The sequence below is a fragment of the Saccostrea cucullata genome, unplaced genomic scaffold (genome assembly GCF_032062105.1).
Source record: "Saccostrea cucullata isolate Sc308-1 unplaced genomic scaffold, CSIRO_AGI_Scuc_v1 ctg9968, whole genome shotgun sequence".
NCBI lineage: Eukaryota > Metazoa > Mollusca > Bivalvia > Ostreida > Ostreidae > Saccostrea > Saccostrea cuccullata.
The window spans coordinates 1265-22740 of record NW_026924024.1 but is presented as its reverse complement, the minus strand read 5'-3'; the positions used below and the strand labels follow the sequence as shown (position 1 = coordinate 22740).

The following is a 21476-nucleotide window of genomic DNA, read 5'->3' as shown; positions in this document are numbered from 1 at the left end:
CAAAGTCAAGGTGACTCAGGTGAACATTTTGGCACAAGGTATTTTGTTCATGTTTTTTTCATTATCAAGTAGAAGATGAGACTGATCTCAATCAGTTAACAAGAATGTGGAAAGTAAGGACTTACTAATGTCTAACCTAAACATTGATGGTTAGTCAGATCAGATGCATGTAAAGCTCTAGACCTTGCATTATGTGAATTAGAGGAGATTTTGACTCTCTCACTGCTTGGATTCTTAGTGTCTTTTTGTTAATAGGCAGGCGGTTATGCTGGCATTGATCCTGTTTCCAAAAGCAGATCAACATGATTCCTCAAGACTCCAAAGAGATCAACTATGGGACCTGAAAATAAAGGTAAGACACATGTACAAGCTCTGCAAAATCCTTCTACTCTGTAAAAATATGTTAGCTATTTTTCATTTATTAAGATTTTATTAATATTAGGGATGGCAGTTTGTAATCGGTTAACCGATTAATCATGTTTCTTTGATAGCAGACAAATATGCTTAGAAATAGTGCAGAGTAATCGGTTAGTACGGAAGTGATGGACACACTAAATAACTATGTAAAAAATCAATGGATAGTGCTGATATTTTCTTAAAATTCATTGGAAAAAATAATAATTTTACGCACATAGGCTTGATAGATAAGCGTTTAACAAAATCATTTAAGTTGATTTGGAGGTAATTATGGCTCTCCGGATCGAGACAATGGGGTAAATTGGTCAGTTTGTGTAGCCTAAGTGTTTATCACTGTGAAAACACCATGTTGTTACCCCGATAGAACTGTATTTTTAATTAACATATGACATCCACAGCAGATCACTCAAAGTTGTGTACTAATTGGTTTTTTTTTACTACGTTTTCAATTACATGTATATATATTTTTTAGTTAAACAATGTTAACTGAATTAAGGACAGATTTAGCTTAAGTCGTGCTTTTGTGACAATGCAGGAAAAAAAAGTTGTGTGAAATCTACTCCGAAAGTTATCGATGATTTTTCTAAGCCTTATTCGTGTTTTTCTTAATTTTTTCTTGTCCACTAAAATTTAAGTAGAAAAATTACCTTTCGTTTTCTGATGCGGACAATTATAACTTTTTTAACTTTTAAATTCGTTATATACAGTCTTTTTATGCATATACTGTACGGATAGATCGAGCTACTTAAAAAAATATTTAAAAATATGTAACTATTTTTGAAACGATTAACCGGTTAATTCTGGCATCGGTTTTTGATTTCATGAACGATGTTGCCAGTTTACTAATTAGCAATTCTGTATTCGATTGCCATCCCTAATTAATATTTATGTTGAGTCCTTGTAATTTCTTTTTTTACAGGCAGACTGCCATCAATTTCATGTTTCTTTGATAGCAGACAAATATGCTTCAACAATAGTGCAGAGTAATTTTAGGTTTGTACTGCAAGTGATGGACACACTTAAATAACTCAACTCAAAGAATTCAATGGATAGTGCTGAGTACATTATTATATATCTACAAAGTGATAAAACCACATTTCAATAGCTTTAACTGACAGAATTCAATGGACCGTGCTGAGAACATTGTTATATATCTACAAAGTGATGGACACACTAAATAGCTTAACTGACAGAATTCAATGGACCGTGCTGAGTACATTGTTATCTACAAAGTGATGGACACACTAAATAGCTTAACTCACAGAATCCAATGGACAGAGTTGAGTATGTACTAATATCTACAAAGTGAAGGACACAGTAAACAGCTTAATTCTCAGGATTCAGTGTACCATGCTGAGTACATAACTCATTAAGGATAACTCATATGACATCCACAGCAGATCACTCAAAGTTATGTTACTACATTATTGTACAACTTTTCATATACTACATTATTTTTTTCTGAATGTTTTTTTGTATCTGTATATTATATTTTTTAATTTAAAAAAGTTAAAGATTGGATTTTTAAGCAAAAATATCAAGAGAGGTAAATCAGTGCTTGTCTGAATATCTAAGCTTAAGAGAAAGGGAGATAATTTTTTTTTATTGTGAATCCTTGTCCAGAGCATATGCTTTCTCCCCTTGGTCCAATGTGGCTAATACTTCTCTCACAGAGTGCCACTGGTCAATGGATGTGTAGTGACCTTGAACAAAGTTTCTAGGCCAAGAGTCAAGGTTAAAACCCCTTTCAGCTACTTTACATTTTTATGTTCATTGCTGAAAGTGGGACCCTTTGAGATGGCCACTATCTCAATGATGTCTAAAAATTGCTAGAAAAGATAAAGTGATCTCATTGTAACATTATTATTTTTTAGTGTTTTAGATTATAAATAAATATAACAATATGCAAAATCTAAATTCTTTTATATTTTCTCTCCTTTGATTTACATAGCAGACCTTGCAGTTTTTAGCTCATATGAGATTTTCTGATCACCTGTTGTCCGTCATCCATCCGTCTGACTGTCCATTCATCTGTAAACTTTTCACATTTTCAACTTATTCTTGAGAACCATTGGGCCAATTTTGACCAAACTTAGTACAAAACATCCTTGGGTAGTGGGAGTTTAAATTATAAAAATAAAGTCCCCTTCCGAGGGGAAATTGTCAAGAATATACAAAAATAGGGTGGGGTCATAAAAAAATCTTCTCAAGAACCACTGGGCCAGAAAAGCTAAACTTCTGTGGAAGCATCCTGGGGTAGTGTTACTAGTGTAGATTCTAAATTGCTTGGATCATGACCCCTGTGGATTGGGAAAGGTCAAGATAGGTATTAGGGGGAAATCTGTTTAATAACATAATGGCCAAAGTTACTCATATTTTGATAAACTGTCTGTCTGTTTATGTGTCTCCAAATTTACTAATTTTTACTACCCATGGCCATTCCTTTTGAACTTTTTTTAACCTTTAAGTTAGACTTTGACCTACTTTGGTAAAACAAAGGAAGTTTTAGGGATATATAGGAATATAATTTTGTCTAGGCTCTAACTTTGATATATGGAAACATTGGAAGCTTATACTTGTTATAGAGCTTGCTTGTAATGACCCGACAGTGAGTCCTGATCTGACACAAGGTCATTCCTGCAAGTTCAAGGTCACTGACCTAAAAGTATGAAATTTTTGTCTGGGTCATAACTTTGTAGAAAGAATGACTGGAAGCTCAAACCTGGTACAGGGATTGCTTATGACCCAAAAATGTGTCATGATCTTATCCAGTCATTCCATTTAGTTCAAGGTTACTAGTAGAAAAAAGGTATGACATAACTTGACTTTGTAATGGAGAGTCAGTGGAAGCTCATACTCGGTACAGATATTGCTTATGATCAAAGAATATGCCTTGACCTTTCTCCAAGGTCATTTTGGCGATTTCAAGGTCACTGGTGGAAAAAAGAAAAAAAATGTCTCGGCTAAAACTTTATTTGGAGAAGAATTGGTACAGGTATTGTTTTTGAAATAAGGAAAGTTGTTATTTTAATCCAGTGTCAATGCAGCAAGTTCAAAGTTACAGGCAGAATAGTGTAAAATTATTTTTTTAAGACTTTAACTTAACAATGTAGAAATACTAGGAGCTCGTACTTGATACAAAGATTGCTCATTGGAACCTGATACAGGTACTGTTTATGAACCTAAGGAGTGTCATGACTTTAATTCGAAGTCAGATAGCAAGTGAAAGGTTGGTGGTATAAGAATTAAAAATTATGACAAGCCTTTATTATCTGATGGAGAAATATCTGTACGTATGCACGATGATTCACTTAAAGTTTACTAATGATCAAAGTATATGTGAATTTTGACTAGTCTCAGTCTTTTTGGCAAGAAATTGAAATGAAATGGCAAATTGAAAAAAAAAATTCATTTTGGACCAATCCCGATCAAAATAAAACCATAATGAATAAAATAACAATTTATTGCCTTCTTTATTGTCCCCCGCTTTAGCGAAAGCGAGGGGACATTAAATCTCATTCGTCTGTCCGTCCGTCGCAAAAGCTTTAACCTTGCCCATTATTTTTGATTTAGTGGAGCTATGACTTTCATATTTCACTTGTGTGTCCCTTGTGAGAAGACCTTTCTTTGGGTACCACCATATTTGACCTTTTGACCTAGACCTTGGAGTTTGACCCACTTTTACACAAAAAATCCAAACTTTTACTTTGGCCATATCTTTTGAATAGTAGAAACTAGGAATTTCATATTTCACATATGCATTTTTTGTGTCAAGGCCTTTCATTGGATACGAACAATTTTGACCTTTTAACCTTGACCTTAGAGACCTATGAAAAAACTTTTACCTTGACCATAACTTTTGAACGGAAAGGGCTAGGGCTATCGTACTTCACATATGTAATCCTTGTGAAAAGACCTTTCATTGGATACCAAGAACTTTGACCCTTTGACCTTAACCATGGAGATTGACCTAATTTTCAAAAACTTTGACCATGGCCACAACTTTTGAACGGTAGATACTACATGTAGGACTTCATATTTTCGCACATATGTATTTTTTGTCGCAAGACCTTTCATTGGACACCAACAACTTTGACCTTTTGACCTTGGAGATTTCCGTACTTATGAAAAAAACTTTAACCTTGACCATATCTTTTGAATGGTAGAAACTAGGACTTACATATTTCACATATGTATTTTTTGTGGCAAGGCCTTTCATTGGATACCAACCATTCTGACATTTTGACTTTGACCTTGGAGATTTCCGTACTTTTGAAAAAAAAAAGTTTAACCTTGACCATAACATTTGAATGGTAAGGGCTAAGGCTTTCGTACTTCACATATGTAATCCTTATGAGAAGACCTTTCATTGGATACCAAGAACTTTGACCCTTTGACCTTGACCTTGGAGATTGACTTACTTTTCCAAAACTTTTACCTTGGCCATAACTATTGAACGGTTAAGGTTAGGATTTTCATCCTTCACATATGTATTACTTGTGACCTTTTTAAAGAAATCAACAACTCAGATCCTTTCACCTTGGAGTTTGACCTACCTTTCAAAAATGTATACTTGGACATAACTTTCTTTTGAACAGGGGGGTGGGATTTTGTATTTTACAATCATATTTCTTGTCTGAAAACCTTACTTTTGGTAATATCAAATATATTTCATTTGAATTAAGAAATGTTAAATCTTTGTTATGTTGCCATACGAGGTCATCTGTGTTTCACAATTTGACACATCTTCTTCCTTATATTGAGAAGAGATAGGACTTTCATATTTTACATGTGCATTACCTGTGACAAGATATTTCTGAGCATGCTATGAATTCTTACCCCTTGACCTTGACCTTCACAACTGACCTTATTTTTTAAAAAAAATCAACTTCAGTGATAATTTCTAAATAAATGACATATGATAGGGTGTTCATATTAGACACAATGTCATAAAAAATGACATCTCATCCACAAAGACACTGAAAGCGGGGGACCACAATTCTTTGAATTTGCTTGTTCACAGTGGTTTAGGGTAACATGTTACTAGTAGCATATTAATCCAGCAATATAGACACCAACATATTTTTCTTCAGTTTCAATAAGTCAAGTCAATATTTTTTACCACTAAAACATATCTTTAATTGTTTTGCGGCCCCAAACCCAAATCATGCAGGAAGAAGGATTTTTTAAATCTTCATGTCCAGTGCTGACCTCGATCTTCTAATTTCCATATTTGTGTGGCTCTTCATTTTTTTTTTAAATTAATACATTAAAAACTGAGTTCCTTGTTTAAACAATTTACACAAAAGACCACAAAATATCAAGGTATTTATTGTACTTTCTTTATTTCATTCTTGTTCGATGAAAATTGAAATTGAAGACAATGAAATACAATTAAAAATAGCACAAAATGGGCACAAGAATAAATGGAAACCAGGACTGGAAACAGATCAGGGTATCTAGGGGGAGGAGTCAGACACAGGTGTGCAACTGTCATACACAGGGCCCCAACCATGGATAACTTCATCTAAATAAAATAAAATCACATTTTTATTAATAAAAAATAAAAATGTGCTCTATTAAAAGTAATAATCATGGGGGCTCAAAGTGAAGCATCAAATAACAAATAATAATAAGTCATTCATCAAGGATCCGAATTTTGTGAAGTTGAACTTTGACTGAGAAAAAAAAACATAATATACAGACCAGTTTCCTTGCAAAAAAATTATAATTCTGATTATTCAAAAATACATCCATTTTTTTGCAAATGAATGCTCACAACAAACACAAAATTTTGATAATGTTTCTAAAGCTATTTTCTTTAACCATTACAGAAAACATTTATTTACACATGAATTTTTATGACAGAAAGAAAGGGAAAGACAAGGAATAGTACAGAAACTACATATGGGTGAGTACAGCACAACATCTTCTAAGGAAGCTCTAAACACTAATGAAAAACATGTTCTTTCTGGATTCTGAATAGATGTACATACCAAACTAACAATATCTAGTTATTTGTCCACAAATAGGACCTTCCATATTCCATTCAAGAAAAATGTTCAAAGATAATGAAGTATGAGTAAAGAAAAATCACAATTTTTTATTTGCATTTGAAAAATACACAGGTGCTTGTGGATAGGTCCCCCCTCCCCCAATATACACTCCGTAGATTTCCATAACATAGAATTTAACATTTTATTAAAAAAATCATACATGGGCTATTATAAAACGTCATAATACTGCGGGTGCATAAATCTATCATAGAATTTGAACTCTTCGATGAGCAGTGCTTAGAGCTTCCTTAAAGCTTGACCCTGATTAAACTTACCATCACAGTCTTAATTCTCTCCCAGGGTTGATCACTATTTCCAGAATTTAAGGTGAGGCATGTTCCACACACCAGAGCATGTAAGGCTGTGGTAGCAAAAGCTGGGACGACCAGGTCATCCTTAATAAACAGTGGCAGCATGCTACAACACAAATCATAGACACTGTACTGTACATGTATATATTTCAAGAATTGGGGAAAATTACTATTATCATTTTTTCAAAAAATCAAACAAAAACAAGGACCTTCATGTAAACTTTTCAACCATATTAATATTTCAGTAATATATCTACATGTTTGCAGGTTTATTTTAATGTCTTTGTTTCTAACAAAACAATGCTTCAAATTGTAACTAAGGGTCTGGTTATTAGAAATCACAAAAAATATCCCAACTCAAAAGGCTTTTGTTTTCTGTACATTGATTTATGAGAATTTTAAAATTAACAAAGACAAACAATTACAATGTTTGAACTTAAAACTACAAAATTTATCAGTTTTTATACTTACCTGAATATTGAAATGAAGTAAAACCATACACACCAAAATGGATGTTCATGAATGAGTAGGGATATTGCTCTACAAGTTTAAAACAACTGGATTATTTTCTGATAATTTTTTTTTGAAAGACAACAGTGTCTATAAATGTTAAGAAGATTCGTTTTTTAAAATTATGGAATACTGCATATACCAGAAAATATGCATCTCTGTGATTGTTTTTTTTTAATGAAAGAAGTTTTCTGAAACTGGATGCTGAAGTTAATTAATACCTAATTGATAGTGAAATACTAGTATAACTTACAGAGCTGGAAGAAGAATGGATTTCTCATGGACATGAAATGAAAATAAAAAGAACACCAGAGAAGAATTGACCTGCAAAAAAAAACAAACAGAACAGATATTTTATTAATCAATGTATCTTACTACACTGCTACAACTCACTGAAAATCATTCATGAATTTATACACAAAACTTGTCATATAAGATGTAAGAAATATTAGACTCCCTAAAAGATGTAAGAAATACTCTACTCACTAGAGCTATTCTGAAGTTCCTGTCACTGGGAACGCACAGCAGGTGTATTGAAGAAGGCAACAAGCAAAGCAGAGTCGTCAAAAGACTGAAAAAAAAAAATAAACAGGACTGAAAAAAATGGATTGCCACTGGCTCAACTATCATATTGTGAATGATCACAAGTTTATTCTTGGTTAATATGTGTTTTGGTTTTATTACTGTATGCTGTGGGTATTTCACTCACTGGAACTAAACACTCAGGTGATCTTTTTTGTTTAAAGTTTGTTTGTTGTCTGTTTTCATCTCTTTGTCTATTATTATTTTTAAAATATATTTTTAACTTCTTTTTTCAAAACTACTGGACCATTTACAAAACATTCGTGGGTGAAGGAATTTGAAAATTGTATATAATGCTTTCAAACAAGACAATGATGCAAAAATAGTGAATCACAGGAAAATTGAAGCTAAAAGGTGTTGAATTATATTACAGCAAACTCGGTTATAACAAAGTCACTGGGACCTATAAAATTACTTCGTTATATCCATAATTCATTATAACCGTATAAGAAATTCATTAAATTTGTATAGCTGGGGATCCAAGATGACTTCGCTATTATGTAAAACTTTTATATTATTTTCATAAAATTTCTCAATACATTAAAGCTTACGAGTATTTATACCAATATTTTGCTTTAACTCTTCTCATATTTGCATAATTCAAAAAAATTCTATGAATAATGAAAAAACGAGAAGTAATTGAATAAACAAAACAAATCAGGAGCAGAGAAAACAAGGACTTTAAAAACACGGAGGACAAGGGGAGGATTTTATTTCAATTTTTTTATTCATTCAATAAAATGTGTTCATATTAAAACAAAGATGGAGAATCAAGCATCTCCTGTCCAACATTCCCACCCATGTTCATTTCTATGAAAAAATAGGAGATAACGAACGGTATTTAAGAGTCCATAAAACATACAAAAAAGGAGTAGAGCAAACACAGATCTCCAGAAGATCAGAGGTGGGATCAGGTGTCATGGAGGAATGAGCATCCCCTGCCGACCGGACACATCCGCTGTTTGTTCCTTGTCATGATCGGGAATTGGCGAAAAAATATGTCGTCAATTCAAATAAAATAAAAATGGATTAAAAATTAGTATGAAAAACGTCAGTCATCATTTGACTCAATGAAAAATTGTATTTGCTGAAAAAGTCATTGTATTATGAACGTCTTTTATTTGAAACTTTCCATTCAAGCCATGTCATTTTTTTTTCATTTGACACCGGTACACAAGACCGTTCATGCAATGCTCCAACCAACAACTTTTGTTTGTTTCTAGGAACAATAGAAACATTTATGCTATCTTTGTTTTCACTTTACATTATTAAAATGATAGTCCGTGTTTGCTCTGCTCCTATTTTGTATTGTTTTATGGACTTTGATGTTGAATAATGTTCGTTATCTACATATACTTCATGCAAGCTTTTAAATAACAAGTTGATAATTCACGGCTATCAATAGTTTCCGTTAAATTTATCCTTTAGTAAGTAGTCAGATGCAATGTTTCTGTTAAGTCAAATGATGACTGACCTTTGTTCATATGAACTCTAAGTCTTAGTCCATTAATTGCAAACTACAATGTCAACAAATTGTGACATGGAGATTGTAAACGGTTGACAGAAGATGCTTCCTCCCTCGTGACATCTGATCCTACTTAATAGATACTTACAAGCAGTAGTTCCTCCATCTATATGTCGATTTGATTTAACCTTCTTAACGTGAAATAAGCAAGCATCTCAACAGTATGAATAACGAGAATAAGCGAACTATATGTTTCAAAACAATTAATTGGGTAGTTACTGGAGATACCGGATTGAAACATTCAATGTCTTGTTTTAAAATCAACAAAACTTAGGAATAATCAATCCAAAAAATTAAAGATAACAATAAATTATAGCTCTGAGAATTTCTAACAAATACTTTTTTTAGCATAACGAGGATGGACCTCTGAGATATCAAAGATAGGTTAAGGCCCAACCAGCGAGGACCTCAGCAAATAGATTGATACCTCAATCCTGACTTTCTTCGGTGACATAATCACCAAGGCCGTTAATAGCAAACTGAGTTGACCACGGATTTTTTCCGTTTCATTCCGATCATGACGAGAAGTATCTAATACTAAGTGTCTAATTGGGAACGGTGTGTCGGGGATGTTTTGGAGGTCTGTTTTGCTCCACTCCTAATTTGTAATGTTTAATGGACTTTTGAGCTCGAATACGGTTCGTTTTCTCAGCATATTTCATACATCCAATGTTGCTTTTATTGTTGAATTTTGCTGTTTCGCTTATGTAACATTGAAATCAGAAGACCATATCGGAACCTAAAAACAATTTCTACGGCTTTTTGGTTTTAATCAAAAGTACATTTTCAGGTTGTATTATTACCTTTCTGTTCAAATTAAACAATAAGTTTTAACCCCTTTGATTATTTTTTTTATTTAAATAAAATATGCTCGAGAATCGCGTGATTTGTGTAAACCTTGTTTTCAGAAAGGAAAAAGCTAGATTATTATGTAGGTGCATCAAAAATTGATTGATTCATCTTTTTTTTCTCTCATTTTTCCGAAAACGTTTTAACATTTTTGTATTGCAAATTCTTTTTTAATTATCTTTGAAAATACTAATCAGGTTGAAGGTATTATATGTAATTATTACAGGTGTCGAAGATTTAATTATAACAGGTGTCGAAGATTTAATTATTACAAGCAAGAATCGTGTTTGAAAGGAACACATTCTGCTGTTTTTATTCCTTTTTACTGTTATAATTGCATATAAAGGAAAATGTTTTATATGAACCGGTGATCTCTAGTTTGACTCTTTTATGGTTATAGAACTTTTTGCCTTTTAGTTTAAATATGCATATTAGAAAGCGCGTCATATTTTTTCCAGATCCTTTTGTAACTGTATAGCTTTTGAATGTCTAGACCGTTATTATTTCCATCACTTTATGCACAGCTTTGGTTATTCTAAAACGTTTTCATAATTTATTTTCAAGATATATAAATAAAAAAAAATCAACAGCAAGTTAAATAGTGGTATTTAAGGAACACATTTGTCATTCCATTTAATGGGAGGTTCAAAATAATTTCATTCCATAAAGAATTGTAAAAGACAGTATGGAATATGAGTTTTGTTGCAGAATAGAATTGAACCCTGGGCTTTCTATATAGATATGGATCTGTTTTTACTTTCTGCTTTCTGCTTTCAAGATATCCTGAAAAAATCGCATCTTTAAACCAATGAGCCTCTTTTTGTGTTCAACAGGAAAATAATTTTCATTTGAATTATTTTTCAAATTGAGTTTTTACCTCCTAGAAGATTTTCTAGACAAAACCTAGTAATACGAACTATTTCATTTCATCCTGTAAGTGAACGTGTGTGTGATTTATTTAGTACCTTAATTACTTTAAGCATAAATACTTCTCTGTATGTTAATTTTTATCCTCTTTTAAACGTTTAAATTATTATTACTTGACTAATGACAAATCATTATTTGTTGGTTACTTGTTTCAACTGCAATAAAGGCGAAAGGACAAAAACATACAAGCAGATTTGCCATATCATATAATGGTATACCTCTGAACTGAACCTATATTTTTGTTATTGGCTGAGCTCTATTTACCTAAGAAAAATGTGACAACAATGTAACGCAATGAAAAAGTAACTGAATGTAAAATGATAGCTGTGTAAAGCTAAAACGATGTCGTTTCGTAAAAAAGGAAGTGTTGATTCTCATGTGAGTTTGCGGTTTACCGTTAAAATCGATTGATACAGAACAGTTTCCAAGGGTTGTTTTGATTACTGACTGTAGAACAGGAAGGCCAGGTAACAACTAAAATGGATGACCAGACATTTTTCCATAGTCCACATTAAATTTTTATCCAGAAATATCCCCCTATCCCTCCATGTTGAGTTAACGTCTCCAAAGTTATTCGATATGCCCGAGTTAATCCTTGCTATGATAGCATATTTATGCCATCCACATATTTTTTTAATTTTGTCAACATAGCATACTATAGTACCATGTTAAGTCAGGTTTGTCGTCAAACATCGACTTTTATTTTGTAAGTCAAGATAAGCTGTCGTATTTATGCGATAGCTTTCTCGACAAAAAGAGATAATTTATCTTGTATCCCGACTAAAAGTTGTCTCGTCATGACAAGATCGCTATTGCAACAAAATTAATAGTTGATCTTGACTGGACAAGATATAAAGCCGTTGTTTGTCGACAAACCAGATTTATCATGACTTGACAAGATTTTGACTTTACATGATATGCTATGCTGACAAAAAATTATTAGGATGGCATAGATATACCACCATACCTTGCCAAGGAAATGACGTGAAGCAAACAGGGACAAACAGGGACAGGGAACTAGGTTAGGCTAAATACATGTAAAAAGCTCTGCTTTCGATGAATTAAACCAAAAATAAAACATGTAAGCGTTCTCAATACTTTCGTTAATTTATAAGATGCCAATATTAAATCCTACCACAACAATTCTATAAACAAAACTAGAGCAAAGCTCGTTGCAAAGCAACGAGTAGGTCTTCCGTCCTGTTTGACCGGAAGTAGCTTTCATTTTTAACAAAAATGAGATATAACGCCCAAAAATGCTTTGAATCCTCTAAAGCTATGTTAATTAATGCAAAAATAAGCCCTTTTGCTAATTCCGGTTTGACCGGAAATGACGACGACGCATGAAAAATTCATTTTTGAGCTACCAGAGACATATGTTACCCAAAAACTTGTCAAAAACGGCAAAAATACGCGTTTTCCGACTACTTCCGGTTTGGACGGAAGTGACGACGCTGGACGTATTTTGACGACTCCATTAGATTAAGCTTGACATTTTGAACAACTTTGCTTCTTTGATGTATAACAAATTCTCAATACTTTTTGAGATATCTGAAAAAAACTTTTGGCCCCTCTAGATCCCTTAATTTAGGGGTCAGCCCTTTTCCCGACATATCATTTGAAAGATCTTCTAATTCTGCACAAATTATGTTCTATATATTTTAACAAAATATTTTTAGTTTACAAGATAAAAAGCAAAATATGAGTAATTTTTGGTTCTTTTAAGCGTTCTAATTTTTGACCCCTATATAGCGCCATTTTGAATAGAGAAATCGAAAAACAAAAACCGATGTGCACAACTTCAAAATCCATCGTCCTTCTATTATCTAAAATCAGTAGTAGAAGGTCTTCCGTTGGAAACGGAAGACCTTAACTATTTTTTCTCCTTTACATGTTAAACCAGTTTAAATCATAAATTTGATTGTATTGCTTAACCATACTACATGTATTAAGTAATTTCATTTACATGTATTTAAATTATAACAGAAGTTATACCTGTGTATCTCATGAACAGTTTGTGGGCATAACTTTCATGTCCATGGGATTCCTTTAACGCAACCCAGGAAGGATTTATCTTGTGGGCACTGAAATTAAAAATAGACAGAACATGAATATAGTCAACAACTTCAAGGAGTAAACTAAATATAAATAGTCAACAACTTCAGTTATACAGAATTAGAAGTACACTAAACATGAATACTGTAAATCATTTTTTTTTCGTGAGAACTTTATTTTCGCAAGACGGTATGCTCGTGAAAATTTCATTCTCGCGTATAATAGAATTCCGTAAGAATTATATAGAGCAATGACCACAATTCGTGAAAATTTTGTCTCGCTAATGAAGAGTCAATGGCTATCTCACGAAAATAAGGTGTCACGAAAATTAAGTGATCTATAGTAGTCAACAACTTCAGTTATACAGAAATAGGAGAACACTAGACATGAATAGTCAACAACTTCAGCAGTTGTACAGCATTGAAAAAGTCTTGATCATGGGAGCTCTGTGGCAATGAACTTTGAAAAAATTACACACTTTGAAAAAATTTTTCAAAGTGCGTTAAAATTGGGACAAAATCAATGCACTTTGAAAAAATTTTTCAAAGTGCGTTAAATTTGGGACCAACTCAACGCACTTTGAAAAAAAAATTTCAAAGTGCGTTAAGAGTCTACATCAATATATTTTACCATGGAGACACTTAACGCACTTTGAAAAAAAAAATCATATTTTAGTCATGGAAAGATTTTATTTGTTATTTATCTTTCAAAAAACTAAGCCTAACCCTAACCTCAAAAATGAATTGATTTTACTCCCGTCGAAAAGAGGAGAAGATGGGTATAGGATCCCTAAGTCCAAATCTTTATCTTTCCAATACACAGGTGTCGGTAACAAACGGGGGAAGGGAGCAACAAACCTAAAAAGGTTACGCTGCATTTTCAATGCTTATACGATGTATATATCTTTCCAAAATAAGTGGGGGGCTTAGCCCTCCCCTGTACCTTCGCCCAGTCTCGATGTCTATGCTATACTCAAAGTATTCATATAATTATGTATTTACCTAACTGGTATGACGTTGAAAACTTTCAATAATAAATGAGTTAATTAAAACAGATGAAAACTAGAAATATTTAAGTACAGTAGAACATATGATAGAGAGAAAGAATTTTCATAGTTTTGAACAATCAAATTGGCCCCTTTTTATTATGATAAATGCTAAGTTGCTTGAAGCTGTCCTCTGTTAGTGCCCCCTATACACCTTTACATCTACTTATCAAAGACTAGAATTAAAAAAAAAGAAACGAATTAATGAACTTAAACAATCGTCACTCTTTTTATCAAGACCCTTTAATTTTCCCTTTTATTTTATCAAAACCTTAAATATTTAAAACGTCAATATCTCAGGTCCTACAGTGACTATCATAAAAAAGTTATCAAACCAGGATCTGTTATTTATCATACCTGATTATTTGAAGGAATATTGATCAATCTTTACATTTTTTTTCAAAGTGCGTTAATATGGTCGATATTAACGCACTTTGAAAAAAAATCATTTTTTTCAAAGTGCGTTATCTTGGTCCCAAATTTTAACACACTTTGAAAAATTTTTTCAAAGTGCGTAATTTTTCAAAGTGCATTGTAACAGAGCTCCAATTGGCTTCTAAAGGGGGTTAACTAACTGTCAGAGTGTCTTTTGATACTTACACTGCACCACAAAGCCAGCTATGATAAGCAGTCAAAGGGGGATAATCCAATCCCCAGTATGACAAATTGTTGTTTACGCCATTGAAATACCTAAAATTGAGAAGAAATTACTTATACTTCCTGCATGATAGAACACAAAAACTACATATATATCTACAAACAAATGCAATGAAATTTGAAAATAAGACAAAAACAAAATTTACTAATTTGCACTAACCTAACTTTCATATATGTTTGATAAATATATTCTGATTTTTATGATCATGAAATTAAATATAAGAAACAGAAATTAGGTAGAAAATATGATTTGTCACACACCAATGAGTAAAATAAGTCCCATACAATAGTTGGTTAACAGTAATGGACCTCTTAATTGGACTGCATTCTTGTTTTACATTTATCATACATTAGGTTTATTATTTAAAAGCTGCTGAATAATGTTAGATGACAAAGAAGCATTTGTAAACTACTAAACATCAAAATTTACTTATATATGCTCTCATTATTAATGTATTAGTGATACTCTACCACTGTTGAGGAGGCAGGTGATAGGTGATTTCCATCCAGTGTCGCTGAGCTTCATAATCACCAAACATTGGAGGTTTCTCGGCCCCTTCAAGAGAGATCCAGAACAATTAAATGCTGTTTTTGCAAATAAGCACAAATTCATTGTTTGTTATAATGTGTTCTATTGGGAACACAACAGAAAAAGATAATTCCTTTGGATTTTTTTCTTAAATTTAGACTAATTTTAGCAGCTGTGTTGTCAAACTATAAATTGCAAAGCCATTTTTTTCTGTCTCTGAAATTCAGATAAATTCAAATAAAATGCTTATAACATACAATTTATTTATAAAGCAAGGTATTGCCATTTCGCACATCACAAATTAACAATAATCCATAACGTCAATCTTCTGAACAGTCAATCACTTACTGGTATTCACCATGTTCAAAGTGGCACATTGACTGACTACACAGAATTGCATGTCCCCATTTATATACCCGTTCACAGATGCTCATAAGGTGAATCATTTGCAAAACAAATTATGTTATTTTTAAAATAGGATTGGCCTCGGCATCAGGAAAATGTAAAAAAAAAAAATTATTATCATGATTATAGCGATAAAGACAATAGAAGTGCAAAACACAGTTTAGTAAGCGTGTTCTACAGAACAGATGCCATTAAGAATTACATCTGTACTTTCATGATCACACCTTCAAATGATTCCATGTGATTGTCCAATTATACCATAAAAATTTAGTTCTTGCAGAGAAATATTTTTAACAGTTAAACTATATCACTAGTAACAGCTGAAGTGACAGTTGTTTAAGTTTTAATGTCCTTAAGATATACATATGCACTGTCATCAATAAATATGTATTTACCATATGGAAGTACTCAGTTGCTTAATAGTTTTCATTAATATTTCGAATTTCCTCTACTAATTCCCAAAAAGTAAGTTTGCAGAGAAAATTTAGCCAATGTTGTGAATGTTTGAAGAACACCTTATTGATAAAAAACAATATAGAATAAATTAAACCTGAATATTTATGGAGTGAAACCAGCCATCGCACCAAAACAGCAACAAGCAGTGCAACAACGTAAGCTGATTTGTACATAGTCAACGTCAAAATATTGCTTGCATCTTCCGCACAAAAATTGCGTTTTGAAAAACGTACTTTTGACAATATATCATTAAGAGATACAAAGTTCTATTCGTTGAGATCTGCCTTATCTTGTTTTGTTTGTTTGACTTTTGATGATAAAAAAGGCTATCTTACAAATATTTTTACACAGGAGAAATGAAAATCAAAACAGATGAAAATAAAAATATTGTATTTTTTGCTGTGACAATCCCGAATCAAACAGGTACAACTTAATGAACAAAGCCTCGCGTTTTACGCATGCCCAGCGTTCTTAGTTTCCTCTAAATTATTTGCCTAGTCTGGTTTAGTCTTGTTTTGACAGTTCTGAAGATTTGTAAATAGTAATCTAATGCATTGTTAAAATCTGCATGTTAAAGAGACATAAGATTTTTACACAAGAAGAAAGTTTTATCACAGAATGTAAGTAATGTATCAAAATTTATATCTTGAAACTAAATGGCACTACCAAGAGCAGTGCAAGTTTTATGTAAAAAAAAAAAAAGGACAATGTATTCACAAATGTAGATTCTGAATAAGATTTTTTAAATTATGGAATTTTATTTGTTTTTCTTCAGTTAAATTGAAATGTGGAGAACAAGTTCAATGTCACTGATTTCATCTAATTAATTTCACACATTATACCTATTTAATTCTTTAATTACCTTTGTAACAGAATGTCAAACGGGCCAGTCGAAGTTCCCTTGGTGGGGATAATGGGGAGTTCTACCTTGAGTGTAAAGCTGCTTACCTGTCTATTTATGACAATATCAAGGATGAGATTGATTCATTGGAGGACCTCATCCAAGGTTTCCCTCAGAAAAAATGGCTATATATTCTTACCATATTAATAAAACGTTTATGGTCATATGGGTTAGTCTAGGTTAAAACACTGAGCCTTTGAGCGATATAACTGGAAGAAGGTTTTAACTTAAAATGTTTTTGTAAAATGTAGCAATTTCACTGTGATTGTTTAGATGACTTACCCGAATTGTGGTCTTGATTAGGGGAAACAATGATTCTTTTTATTTTAATTATAATGTAATTATGAGCCAAGTTTTTTTTTCTGTGTCAAATATGTGCAAAACTATGGAAAATATAAAGGCAGATACACTTCTTTAAGAAGATACAATTAAACGCTATATATTCCTTTTCAGTTTTACAGCAGGCCGGTAGAAATCCATCAAAAAGAGTCTTGTCTAAATACTGGAAATCTGATACAGGTAAACATTTTCCTATGAATAAAAGTTTTTAGACTGATGTACAACATAATATTCTCAGATGTGTTAAAAAAGTTGCTTTTTTAGCTCACCTGAGCCAAAGGCTCAAGTGAGCTTTTCTGATCAAAATTTGTCTGTTGTCTGTCGTCGTTGTCGTTGTCGTCGTTGTCGTCGTCGTTGTCGTAAACTTTTCACATTTTCATCTTCTTCTCAAGAACCACTGGGCCAATTTCAACCAAACTTGCTACAAAGTATCCTTGGGTAAAGGGGATTCAAGTTTGTTCAAATGAAGGGCCACGCCCTTTTCCAAGGGGAGATAATTATGAATTAGAGAAAAATTAATGGCATTTTTAAAAAATCTTCTTCTCAAGAACCACTGGGCCAGGAAAGATGAAACTCATATAGAATCATCCTCAGGTAGTGTAAATTCAAGTTTGTTCAAATCATGACCCCTGGGGGTAGGGTGGGGCCAAAATGGCCGATCAAAGTTTTACATAGCAATATATAGGAAAAATCTTTATAAATCTTCTTCTCAAGAACCACTGGGCCAGGAAAGATGAAACTCATGTGGAATCATCCTCAGGTAGTGTAGATTCAAGTTTGTTCAAATCATGACCCCTGGGGGTAGGGTGGGGCCAAAATGGCCGACAAAAGTTTTACATAGAAATATATAGGAAAATTATTTAAAAATTTTCTTCTCAAGAACCACTGGGCCAGGAAAGATGAAACTCATATGGAATCATCCTCAGGTAGTGTAGATTCAAGTTTGTTCATATCATGACCCCTGGGGTTAGGGTGGGGCCAAAATGGCCGATCAAAGTTTTACAGAGCAATATATAGGAAAAATCTTCTTCTCAAGAACCACTGGACCAGGAAAGATGAAACTCATGTGGAATCATCCTCAGGTTAGTGTAGACTCAATTTTGTTCAAATCATGACCCCCGTGGGCAGGGTGGTGCCAAAATGGCCGATCAATGTTTTACATAGAAATATATAGGAAAAATCTTCTTCTCAAGAACCATTGAGACAGGAAAGATGAAACTTCTGTGGAATCATCCCTAGGTAGTGTAGATTCAAGTTTGTTGAAATCATGCGGCGGTAGTGTGGGGCCAAAATGGCTGATAAAAGTTTTACATAGGAATATCTAGGGAAAACTTTTAAAATCTTCTTTTCAAGTACTTTAAAGCCATGCTTAGTAATATTTATAGGGAATCATCCTCAGGTAGTGTAGATTGAAGTTTGTTCTAATCATGACCCCCCCGGGGGTTTAAAATTCAAGCCCCCTCCCTCCCTTGGTAAACTTTCAGTTCTGATCTGATGTGTGCTTTTTCTTAGCCAATTGCTCAGGTGAGCGATGTGGCCCCTGGGCTCTTGTTATGAATTGGATTTTTCAGAATGATATAAAATTATTTGAAAGAGCTCTTCATAAACGAATGATATTCATTATTTTCAGACCACTTGACATTTGATGATTTTGTCGACATCTGTAAAAAGGAAAAGGCCACCACTGCTGACGACTTAATGAAAGCATTCAGAAAGATAGACATTAATGGAGATGGATATATTTCCCTGGAGGAGCTGTACAAAATCATGACTACTGTAAGCCAAGCACCATGAAAAATATTTCCATGTGTACTCTTAATTTTATGGATGTGTACTTTTTATCACAATGTACGATGAAATTTCAATTTTAGAAAGGTGAAAAGATGAGTCGTTCAGAAGTAAAAAAGATGATTGATGAAGTGGATGAAAATAAAGATGGTCGTCTGGATTATGGGGAGGTAAAAAAAAAATATAAAGTGTTTTCCCTTAATTTCAAAGCAAAGGGTTAGAGATCAATTGTAACAAGCTTTGGGTTGAGCTTTATGACAAATCTCTGTGGACCTTACAATAATTGAATTTTGAAATTTTTATTCCAAAGCAACGTTTAATGATTTTACCACTCGAGGTGGTCAATTTGTCTGGTTGTTGGCTCCTAAGGAAAACACTAAGTACATGTATATGGAAATCTGCATTTTTATGATGACAAAGGATGACTTAATGATTAGAAGACATATAGATTATTTAAAACAAAAATGAATTTGTGAATTTCTTCATCTCTGATAGTTCCACTACCCTGAGGTAAATTTTTTTATTTATTTTGAGCAACCCCACCTTTTAAAACTGCATGAGAAAAAAAAAAAGAGTTCACTGCTTTTTGTTTAAAGTGAAAGAATATGCTTGGCGAAAGGCAAACTGAAGGATGTTCTTTGTTGTCAAGCAAAATGTATATGAATATAAATGAAGTAAATCTGTTTTATTTAGACACTGAATGTATATTATTATTTATGTGTTTTTATTACACTTTCAGAAATTTTTTTCATTAAAAAAAAAAACTGACAGCTTGTCAGAATTTTATCTAACTGTTATGAATGAAATATTTGGAGCTAGCTGGTGATCTTGGCTAGCCAAGGGTTTCTGATCCGAAATCTAGTAGATTTCAGATCAGAAACCCTTAACTAGCGAAGATGATTTGGAGCATGTCCATTCATATGAAATTATATGTGTCTGCAACCCCCTTGCATGGCTGGTGCATCAAAATATACATGATAACTCTCGCTTAGAATGCTAAAAGAGATGAGTAGTTTTTGGTATTATTTGGTACTGTAATTACATGTAATTAAGGAATCTTATAATACATTAATTTTTTTTATATCATGCCCTGACTGTCTTCTCTACAAATAACATTTCTTGAATTTGGCATGGTAATATTAAGTTTTAAAAAAATTGTCATTACTCATGTGTTACAGTTTTGCAAGATGATCATGGAAACAACAGAGGAATGTAAGAAGGCATCTCGGAAGATCATGGAGAAAAAAGAACAAAAAAGAAGGAAGGAAGAGCTGACCAAAACAAGTAAAACACTTCTTGAACTTTTGTCTATTGAAATTAAAAACTGCATGCATATAGTTTGATTCATAGGATCTTTCTAAAGATTGACAAAATGATTATTTTTAGTAAAATTAAGATTGTTTTAGTGATATGAAATGCATTTCAGTAAACAGGGTTCATACCCTATGAAATTATTGTAAAACAGCTAATGTAAACTTCTATTAATGCCATACTTAAATGTTACATTTTGAGAGAGAACAAAATGTTATTTAGGTTGTAATTGATTTGAAAAGAGAAAGTTTTGTCCACTACACAGGTGATTCTAGGTCAGGTTCCCAGATATCCGTTAAATCTGCTGCGTCCGTAAAAAGTAAGAGCCCTCTACAGTTTCACTGGTGTGGCATCACAATTTCGCACATCCCCCATCCATTTTGCTCATACATCTAACTTGTGCTTGATTATAAACAATTCCTAAATTTCAGTTTATGTTTTTAAGTCACCTGAGTAAACTCAGGTGACCTATTGCTATCTGTTTTCGTCTGTCGTCGTACGTCGTTCGTAGTTCGCAGTTCGTCGTCAATCGGTCGTAAACTTTTGAACATTTTCAGCTTCTTCCCTAGAACCACTGAGCCAATTTCAACCAATTTTGGCATATAACATCTATGGGTGCAGGGAAACAAAAATTGTGAAATTCAGGGTCCCTGCCCCCCTGGGGCCTTAGAGGTGGGGCCAAAACCACTAAAATTATTGCAATCTTTAAAAATCTTCTTCTTTACTCCTGGACATCAAGCAGTCAAACTGTTGGCATGATTGTAATCAGTATTGAGTCCTCTACCAAAATTGTGAAATTTATGGCCCCAGGGT

The 21476-nt window shown here is 33.0% G+C and overlaps 2 protein-coding genes across 2 annotated transcripts; one reads left to right on the top strand and one right to left on the bottom strand.

Annotated features, from left to right (window-relative positions):
- Nucleotides 1-5737: 5737 nt before the first annotated feature.
- On the bottom strand, nt 5738-16503 carry LOC134265510 (dolichyl pyrophosphate Man9GlcNAc2 alpha-1,3-glucosyltransferase-like). The gene is made up of 9 exons (XM_062747729.1): nt 16419-16503; nt 15406-15490; nt 14878-14967; nt 13173-13261; nt 7781-7917; nt 7548-7618; nt 7256-7324; nt 6749-6890; nt 5738-5944 (listed from the first exon to the last, which is right to left on the bottom strand). Exons 1-9 carry the CDS (start codon nt 16495-16497, stop codon nt 5747-5749), a joined length of 960 nt encoding a protein of 319 aa, XP_062603713.1. The 5' UTR covers nt 16498-16503; the 3' UTR covers nt 5738-5746.
- Nucleotides 16504-16980: 477 nt separating this feature from the next.
- Nucleotides 16981-21059, top strand: LOC134265509 (EF-hand calcium-binding domain-containing protein 7-like). Its single transcript, XM_062747728.1, has 8 exons — nt 16981-17004; nt 17198-17330; nt 17679-17744; nt 19195-19340; nt 19436-19522; nt 19848-19862; nt 20531-20636; nt 20929-21059. Exons 1-8 carry the CDS (start codon nt 16981-16983, stop codon nt 21057-21059), a joined length of 708 nt encoding a protein of 235 aa, XP_062603712.1.
- Nucleotides 21060-21476: the final 417 nt, after the last annotated feature.

Coding starts and splice junctions, on each gene's coding strand:
- LOC134265510 (XM_062747729.1), bottom strand. CDS start 16,497: ATGTACAAATCAGCTTACGTTGTTGCACTGCTTGTTGCTGTTTTGGTG. Junction 7,918..13,172: donor ACTGTTCATGAGATACACAG/GTATAACTTCTG, acceptor ACAATATGATAG/TTGAGCCAGTGGCAATCCAT. Junction 7,619..7,780: donor GGAACTTCAGAATAGCTCTA/GTGAGTAGAGTA, acceptor TTTTTTTTGCAG/GTCAATTCTTCTCTGGTGTT.
- LOC134265509 (XM_062747728.1), top strand. CDS start 16,981: ATGGCACTACCAAGAGCAGTGCAA. Junction 17,331..17,678: donor ATTGGAGGACCTCATCCAAG/GTTTCCCTCAGA, acceptor ATTCCTTTTCAG/TTTTACAGCAGGCCGGTAGA. Junction 20,637..20,928: donor GGAAGAGCTGACCAAAACAA/GTAAAACACTTC, acceptor TCCACTACACAG/GTGATTCTAGGTCAGGTTCC.